At 39.2% G+C, this 9,582-nt stretch overlaps 1 protein-coding gene across 1 annotated transcript; it reads left to right on the top strand.

Annotated features, from left to right (window-relative positions):
- The first annotated feature begins 203 nt into the window (after positions 1-203).
- On the top strand, positions 204-9,578 carry LOC308684731 (sterile alpha motif domain-containing protein 3-like). The gene is made up of 10 exons (XM_081355996.1): positions 204-338; positions 1,529-1,738; positions 5,566-5,632; positions 5,822-5,980; positions 6,159-6,246; positions 6,863-7,027; positions 8,201-8,407; positions 8,628-8,790; positions 8,948-9,027; positions 9,186-9,578. The coding sequence occupies exons 1-10, from the start codon at positions 245-247 to the stop codon at positions 9,480-9,482; spliced, it is 1,530 nt and encodes a 509-aa protein (XP_081212122.1). The 5' UTR covers positions 204-244; the 3' UTR covers positions 9,483-9,578.
- The last annotated feature ends 4 nt before the right edge of the window (positions 9,579-9,582 follow it).

The raw sequence follows: 9,582 nt of genomic DNA, 5'->3' as shown, positions 1-9,582 counted from the left end.
CAAGACTGCCTATATTCGAAATCTAAACAGTTCTTTTCTCGCCTAAAACGTTCTCATAAGTGAATTTAGTGATGAATAAGATGGCGAAAATTGTTAAAATTGTCCTGTTGTTGGTCTGTCTAATATTATGACTGGCTGTTTTTTTCGCGCCGTTATTCGCGTTCTACGTCAGCGGTCACTTGACGCCTCTTTCTTTCACTCACTGTCAGTCGCTGGAGCCTGCAGGACCCTTTGCAGCTCAACAATGGCCCTGCCAACTTTATCATCAGATGAGCTGATCCAAACTTTAAAAGAAGATGGTTTAACTATGACAGAGATTGAAGTGCAGAAATTCAGAGGTGAGTACTGTCGTTAGCTAACGTAAAGTTACATTTAAGTGACACTTGCTGATTAAAGTTGGCTGCACGTTAGCTAAGTTACAGTTAGATCGAACTAACATTTATATCGGGACTTATTTGTAAGTTTCCACTAACGTTCGTTAGCTAGTTGTAAAGATTGTAAAGAAAAAAGCATAATATTAGCTGACCTAGCTAACGTTTGCCAGCTTAGAGTTGGCTCGTTAGCTCGAGTTCCTCATACAGAAAAGTTGAGTTAAAGTTAAGTTGATGTCCAAATAGTGCTGCAGCTATGTAGATAATCAATTGTGTAGGTGTTTAGTGTACGGGTATTGTATATTTATATGTTGAAGATGTTGGATGATGTTCGATTCCATTTGTGCACGTGGAACTCAGTTTAACGTTAGAAGATGGCGGCTATGTTGTGCACGTTAGAATAGACTAGTTGCATGTGGCCGCCATTTTGGACATCGGATCAGCGAGTGTGCGGTTAGACACTTCCAGTTTCGCGTTACGCCCGGTGCAGGTAGCCGGATAAAGCCGAAATGTATCTTTTATAGTTGTTTATAGAATCAATTATCACTTAAAATACTTCTAAGATCCATATTACTATCACACGAGCGAGTGGCAATTAAATGCACCGGCGTAATGCGACACACTCGCTGATCCGAAATCCAAAATGGCGGCCACGCGCAACTAGCCTATTCCCGGGTCTTCTCTATAGCAGTGTTTCTTAAACGTTTTTCAACATTGTAACTTACCCCCTTTGAATTGCTTTTTTAAGCCAAGTATCCCCTAACCAGTGCAAAACATTTTTGGTAGGACTTTTTTTAAAGAGGAAGAATACAAACAGCCTTTTTAAACAAAAACAAAAAAAAACATTTAAATGTTTTTTTTTTTTCAAATGTAGAATCCATCACTTAATTCATTCATTAATATAGTATAATTATTGTAGGAATTATGCATGATGTATTTTTAAATCAGTATTTTTGCAAAAAAATTCACGTACTCCAAAGTATCCCTAGGGGTACACTACCAATATTTGAGAAACACTGCTCTACGGAACAAATGAAATCTGTGGGAATTTCTGAAATGTGGACAACCAGTTACTGTGTATATACCCATAATGCATGAGTAATGATCAAATTCCAATGTGCTATTTATTAATAGAAAATTTACTTTTTACTTAATAGAAAATGAAGTGGATGGAGAGACGGTACACCTGGGCTTAACTGACTCAATGCTGGACCATCTATTTAAAGGCTCGTTCAAAAAGCAGGCCAAGTTCCTTCAAATAGTACGAAAGATGCAAGAGCCTGGACACAGAGAGGCCTGTCCCACTCAAAGGAACACACAACCCAACATGGGTAGAGACTGTCCCGTAACGGCTACTCACAGCACAGGTAGCCCCCCACCCCACCCCACCCCACCCCACCCCACCCCACAGCACTTCAATGTTATTAATGGAGAGTAGGGCTGGGCGATAAAACGATAGCGATAATTATCGTGATATAATTTTTCTCGATAAAACGATATCAAGAGGTCGATAAATGTTCGATAACGTTTTTGCGTTCCAAAAGCGTAACGAAACTCATTTGAACCGCGCGCCACACGGACCATTTATCCGCTCGGCTCAATGTCCAAACGGCAGCGTGAGCTCAGTAGAGCCGATGCGTTTACTCTGATCGGTCTCGGTCACGAAATCCAGTGAAAAGGAACACAATGTAAAGGCAGATGAAACAGCGCTGACAAACAGGAGAAACACTGCGCAACGATAGTCATTTTCCGTCTACAAATTCCCATCATTTACCATGGATTTACTGTAACATTAGCCTAGTAATATTAACTGCACCATGAAAAGTGGGATATACATATTGAATTGTATTATATTATTAATGTAGACAATGTATTAAAGGACTAATGGAATATAATTACAGTATTTAATGTATAAAGCTATTTAATGTATATAAGTATATAAGCTAATGTATTTACTGGCTACTGTTTTTCATACAAATACCATAGAAACAGACCTGCCAACCTGTACGCATTTTGCGTAGCGGATACGCATTTTGACATCAAAGTACGCTGGTACGATTTGTTAGTCTAAACTACGCAAAAACCTGGTGACGCCTCTGCACGCGCAGTCCTCAAATCAAGCAACAGCAAAAGAAGAAGAGTTCGACCAATCATAGCGCTGGATTCATTCCCCAAATAGCAAGCGGGGATGATTGACAGATGCGTAAGGCCTATCATTAAAAAGAGACTGAAAATCGACACCAATAAAGAATCCCGCTCGATCCGCCTTCTTCTACTCCCGCGGCCCGCAGTCTGACTGATTTCATAAGCGAGGACAGTAACGTTACAGTAGTCACTGTACATCTGACTCCTGAAGGTAAACGGGCTGGGCTGGGCTCGATATGGAAAGTTGAAATATTGTACTGAGTTAACCTAATCCTATGGATTCGATGATCACACGGATCGCATGGATTATCTTACTAATACTCCGTTCTTCATGGTCACTCAGAAAAAGAGGAAGACATCATTCAGCCACGCAAATAATAAAATGCTCAAGAAATACTGAACAATAAATCTTAATAAACTTGAAATCGCTATGGCTTCGTGATTATGAAAGTGATGTGATCATTTGTGGATTACGGATAAGCGCGAGTCTGGAGAAACAGGCGTTTATTAATTAATTCTCAGTGCTAAGAAACGTAGCCTTCATGTGTTACGTTATTGTGTTAATAATAACTAAAGTACCTAATTATGTTACATATTTATTTTGTATGAAAACTAGCGTGTTAGTTATGGATTAAAAAGTACCGTTGTATCAGTGCTGCGCGAGCTCTCTCACAAACACGGACGCGCGCACAGAGAGAAGATAATTGTAAAATTAAATTTGACGGGCTAAGTTTAAATTTTGTTCTTGCTTGTTTTTTGTTTTTTTCTGTGAAAATGCCAGAAAGCATTTTGTATTATCCATCCTTGTTTTTAAAATTCGTTAAATGACGAACGTTTTAACAGCCCTTATACACGGGTTTCTTGTATACAAACTATACCGGATGCGCGCGCATCCAGGAGGCAGAAAACCGCTATCTGTTATGCCGAGTTCTGTAAAAGAACATTGTAATTAACGTAGATTTCGCATTGTTTGTAATTTCTTGTTGACTCAATAATAAACTGCAATTTCAGAGTTGGATCTGTTTGTTTGTGTCTCATATTTAAAACGTCCAACTGTTTACGAATCAAAATCCGGACATAATGTGATGCATGTATGAATTATTATGTTAGACTAAGTTAGTAATGTAATAGCCAATGTTAGCAGTGCAGCATCTCTAGACCCCGAATTTGCTTTTATATAAGTGAACTTTGTTTACGTTACTTTACGACCTGCAACATTTCATGACACATATAACGTTACTTTACTGTAAATCAAAGATTTGACGATGGATTATGTGAGAAGCCATTAGTACCTCCGACCGTGGCGATTATAATCTATATATAAATATTAAAAAACTTAATCTCAGCAATGGTGAGATCTTACCGGATCCCTGCGCAATACATGACGATCTTTGGATTGTGGATGACAAGAGGTGGCCAGCAATTGTATGGCCTGATATATATAATTATCTTATTCAGACACCAAGTGTGTATACAAGAGAAATGATTAGAGCGTACAAATCCCTTGATGCATACAACTATATACGTGCTATGTGGTCATGTGCAGCTCGTCAAATTATGAATAGAAAGAATATAACATACAACTTCCTCCTTCTGTCCCACTCTTCCATTCGCCTAGATTTGGAATTACTTACAACACGTATAATTTAAATGAGCAGATAAAACACAACAGATAGGCCTGCATGTAAATAAATTACGCAACAACTCCTTGGCATTTTGACTTAGCGACAACAAAACCACTTTGCTACTAGCTTAAACCCTTTACTCCGGTACGAAGACCGCGGGTCTTTTGCCTCTTGGTTGCGTGCGCAAGCAGTGATGACGTCGCCGAGAAACCCATGTGTCGGATTTAAGTATTCAAGTATCTAACTTACCGGTATACTTGATATTCTTTTTAGAATAAGTGATTCGTTATGCTATTATTGGACTCCTGTCTATTTATTGTCAACTGTTTCCTATAATGTTTTGGCTAACATTTATTCAGCTAATGCGTGTCCTGTTTAAAATGCGCAATGTTCAAATGCAAAGACCACGTCACAAATAGAAGCCCTTTTCCCTGTGTTATTTAGTATCATATTTGGATATTGGAATAATAAATTAAGTAGCCTATCTTTTTTTTTTTTACAGTTTTATAGTGGTTTCTTAATTTTAGACTAGTTGACCAGCACACATTTTATGCAATGCAATATAATGCATGTGTGTCGTCGTCGCCGTCGTCGTCCACACCCCCACCCCCCCCCCCCACCCCGTCGGTACGCAAAAAATAATTTCAAGGTTGGCAGGTATGTAGAAACCATAATGTTACATTTTGCCATGATAGTGAGGTGCTACAGGCTATGCCTGGTTTCATCTGTGGTAGTCATGATCTAAATGCGTGATACTGGATGACCAATGGTTAAGTTAAATAAAACTCAGAATCAGAAAAGTCAGTATTACATAAAAAAAAAAAATGATATGTTCTGACAATAGAGTAGTTTAAAACCACAATTAACGCTCTGGTTTCTACAACTGTCACTTAGGAGCAAAAATCTGCCTTAAACTTGAAAGAAATAAAGATTTGACTTTTATCGTGATAATTATCGATATCGACTGATTTTTTATTTTTTTTGGCCATATATCGCCCAGCCCTAATGGAAAGGTGATTTATGAAGTAGTGTTGTCACAATACCAAAATTGTGACTTCGATATGATACCAGACTAAATACCTCAATATCGATACCATGGGGAAAAAAACTAAATCAGTAGTAGTAGTAATTGAAAAATATGACAGAACTTACAATTCATTGTTTTTTAAATTCATTTGAAAAAATTCTTCTTTTTGACCATTCCTTCCCCTTAAAATAAAATAATAATAATTGCATGCCATTGACATTATCAATCATGTTAACATTTGCTAACCTTTAACAATTCTGGTTAGGATGACCAAAATCTAATTTCATGAAACGAGTTATTTAATATTTTTTAAATGTAATTTTATAATTACAATATAGATATTTAATTTAATTGTATCTCTGCTATATGAAGGCAATATAATTATTTATTCTTACAGAGGACATGGACACAGAGGAGATCCACACTATTACATTTCAAGTGCTAGATGTTGATGCTGCTACGAGGTAAGTGTTGAGTTTCATTCAACTGCAACACCAACTCTCTTTTATTAAGCTCTTATACTTACCTGTTTTAAAGAAATCGAAACAAATCATTGTACTTTAAAGTGGCCGTGAGGGCCTCTCGGCTACCGTAGTACTTACTATAACGAACTAACAGACGTAAATTGTCTTTATTTTTTCTTGTAAAACTAGTTCTCAGTCCTTTGGGAGACTGCCTGATGTTTATGTCCTCCCATCATTCCCTAAAGAGCTTCAAGCAAAGCTGGATGCCAAAGAGGAGGTCCAGAGAGTTCCACAATACAGGCACAAAATAATACGAGTATTGCATGAGACTGTTGCCATGTATACTATGTAAGTACTACTGGCTGTATTCTTTGTCCCGTGTGTGTGTTGTGTGTCTTGTTTTTTGTCTCTTGCTGCTCATTCTGTCTTTTGTTGGCACTGTTTCTGCTGGACTTGTCCATTCACCAATCCAATCCAGATGCTATATCTATCACTAATCATTTACTTTTACTGGTTTCTGTTCTAGGTATCCCACTCACACAGAGTATGTCAAGGTAGCCCAGGCATTAATCCGGAAATACCCATTCCTGAAGGATGTTACGGGAAATGGCTATGTAAGTAGCTTTGCTTAATGTACTCCATGATAAATATTAAACCATGTGAATGAACTCTGAAAGTCATTGTTGTCTAGCTAGCTTTGTTGTAGTCCTATCCTTCATCCTAATATGTGTGTATTAAGTCTCTGGAGTGACAATGGAAGCGTCCATATACCAATCGACCGTTTCCCCGTTTATAGGAGCAATGTGACCACTCACCTGCAGCAGGTCTCTGAATAAAAGCACAAATGTTTACCTCAAAGCTTCCTCCAGACCTCCACCAATGAGGTGGGATAATTAATTAGTTAATATCCAGTCAGTTGTACAATTGATTAATCAGGTATGTCCTGGTCACTTATTCCAATAGTATAGGACAGGAAATGGTAGATGCAGTTTTACTTTCAGGAAGTAGTGGAGCTGGTGAATATAGCCTATAGGCTACTGTATATGGACACACATTTGAGCCTTGATTCCGCGACCTGCTGCAGGTGAGTGGTCATATTGCACATATAAACTGTGAAACGGTCTTTTGGCGTATGGACGCTTCCATTGTAACTCCATGGGACTAGCTTTGTTCATCCAAAGTGAGAGGTTTTGTTGAGTAATTTGGATTTATTTTTGTTGTTGAAATAAGCATACCTGGCACATGTCGCTGAAACGCAAATTCAAGACCGAACGTGCTCCACTTGTCCAAAATGATGAAGTGAAACTGATCAAAGAGAAGTTTGCCCATGGAACGAAGTCCAAGCTACCTGATGCTGAGAGTGCAAACACCTCTCTGAGAACCAAGCCACGATCAGTGAGTTGGATTTAAATAATTTTTGTTGTTTGATTGTCAAACAAGGGAGGGAAAGGGGGTGGGGAGTTGATTAGTCACATGTGCACAAGCCGTGGTAAGGGTCGAACTGTAAGGTCGTATCCTTACCTAATTTCTTGTCTCAGCTAGGGCTGTCGTGGTGAAGGAATTTCCCTTGCGGTAATTTTGAGTGGCTCAATAGCGCGATGTGCCATTTATTTATTTATTTATTTGATTTATTTATATTTATTTGTTGCTATATAAATAAGTGTTATGATGTGGTCAGCATGCACAAAAACTAGTACATTTTCAGTAATGTAACCGAAACTAAACAGTGTCTATCTGCGCATTGAAAGGCTGTCACTCAGCACGCAGTTACAGTGGGAACAGCCTGTCTTTGATTCATATAACCGTTCGTTCAACGAACACGTTCAAAAACGCTGATTCATTTAAAGATAGTGATGAAACAAGGTGTTACTTTATTTTTAACTTTGAGCTCCACTTTTCAAGGCTCAGCTTACCGCGTCGCATGGGTAACGCTGAAGCTGATGCGATTTAATGTGTGGCTTTCTGATTTTTGTTTCCTGCGGCTTCCTCACGCTGTGGAATGCTGACCAGCGCTGTCACTGATGCCAGGGACATATTCAACATATTTCGCTTTCCTTGGACACAGCAACCTTTTCACAAATCTATATGACTTTACCTCATAGACAGACGCAGGTAATCGCACGCAATCCGTCGATCATTCGTCGGTCTATTTAGGCTTAAGTGCAAATTCACAAAGCCTCTGTACAAATCACCATGATAAAAAAAGTCTCGTTATCATTATTAACTTATTTAACATTCAATATATGTGAGCGAAGTTCAAAACAAGAAGGGTATTATTGCCTTATGAAAAAAGAAAATGCGAATATTGCGGTGTGCTGCGATTACTTGCATTCCTCTGCGGTTGGCTTGTCAGTAGCGCGGTACTGCAATATTGCGGTTATCGCAACAGCCCTAGTCTCAGCTAAACATACCCCCCCCTGCCTGTCTCTTTCTTTCACTCACCTCTCCTCCTCTCTTTTTTCCCCCTCTCTTAGAATACAGAAGTCAGATCTCTCAGTCTCTGTCCCACACTCCCCTGGCCTGATCCTTTTTTTAATTTTTCTGTTCTGTTACTATTTTGGTCAATAGGAACTTGATGTTCTTGGGGAAGATGCATCTTCAATCGCTGGTCATGTTAAGATTCTGCAAACACAATACAGCAAGGCGCAGCCAGACACTGTGATTGTACGCGACCTAATGCAGAGAACTTTAGCATGGAGGCAAAAGGAGATTGCAGAAGGAATGAGTGTTGAGGACACTGTGAAGAAATATCCCTTCTTAAAGACACCCTCAGGAGTAAGTGTTAAAAGTTAGATGTACCCTAGAACAACAAGACCTTTATAAAAACATTTAAATAAGTCTTGACTTTGTAAACATGGTTTGTTTAAACAGAGCTAGTATAGTCTAGAATTATACTCCACTTCGCATTCTCTTAACCCCCCCATAGCATGTTAAAATACTCTGTAATCCCCTTTCCCTCATGGTCAGGTGCTTACTTGTCTTTGTCTTTCTGCAGCTGTTGGAGGAGGTGGGTCGTATCCACTCCACAGCGAGCATTAGCTTCACTGATGGCTTTAACCAGATTGTTCCCAAAGTACTTGCCCTGGCTCAAGGAAAATCTCCACTAGTCAAACAGTACTTGGAGGCCAGAGAAGAAGCGCTTACCGAGGATCTACCAGGTACTTACAAAACGCTTATTATGAGTGTACTCACACAAATCAGTAGACAAAGTGCATTTTGAGATGATAATCAGATTTTGTGTTTGTATAAGCTACTGGATGCCTAAAATTTCCTTCAGGATGAATAAAGTATCGATTTTTCATGATTCTCTTCTAGGAATGGACTTCAGAGCGGCACTAATCCTCCTGCCAATCATTTTTAAAGAGAGTGTGGATCATCACATTATGATGGGAGAGGTATGGATCTCTAGCACTCTAGTGTTTTGTATTTTTTTTCTTTTTTGGGGGGGGGGGGGGGGGAGGAATGATAGGATAGGATCGGATCGGATCGACTATCTCTTTTTCTTTTACCAAACATGTGTTTGCATCCCTGTCTACTTTGCTGTATTCTTCAGGGTGAACACAACACACCATACCCAATTGTCCAGGTGACCCAAGAAGACTGGAAGTCCACATTTGAGGGACGAAGCTCCTGTTCCCTGAAGGTAGACAGGGTCGAGGTGTGTGAAGGCATGAAGGTAGAGGAAGCCATGATCTCCTCGTTTTATTCATATTTTGTTTTCAATCTTGAATACCAACCCAAAAACAAGAACACTCTGACATTTCTCCAGCGATGTATTGCGAAAATTAATGTGAAGGGAGACCGGCCTCTGCCGACGACTGTAACCAGAGTTATAAACCACCTCTTCTAAATGCCTCGTTTACACCCACGTTTACACCAGTGCCCTAAGTGCCAAAGAAAAACTTTCACTCTTATGAAGTTGGTCCAACATGTGGGACTAACTCATGCCC

Source organism: Scardinius erythrophthalmus (assembly GCF_964197995.2).
Source record: "Scardinius erythrophthalmus genome assembly, chromosome: 24".
Classification (NCBI taxonomy): Eukaryota; Metazoa; Chordata; class Actinopteri; order Cypriniformes; family Leuciscidae; genus Scardinius; species Scardinius erythrophthalmus.
Note: the sequence above shows the minus strand (reverse complement) of the source record. Positions and strands in the feature narration are given on the sequence as shown.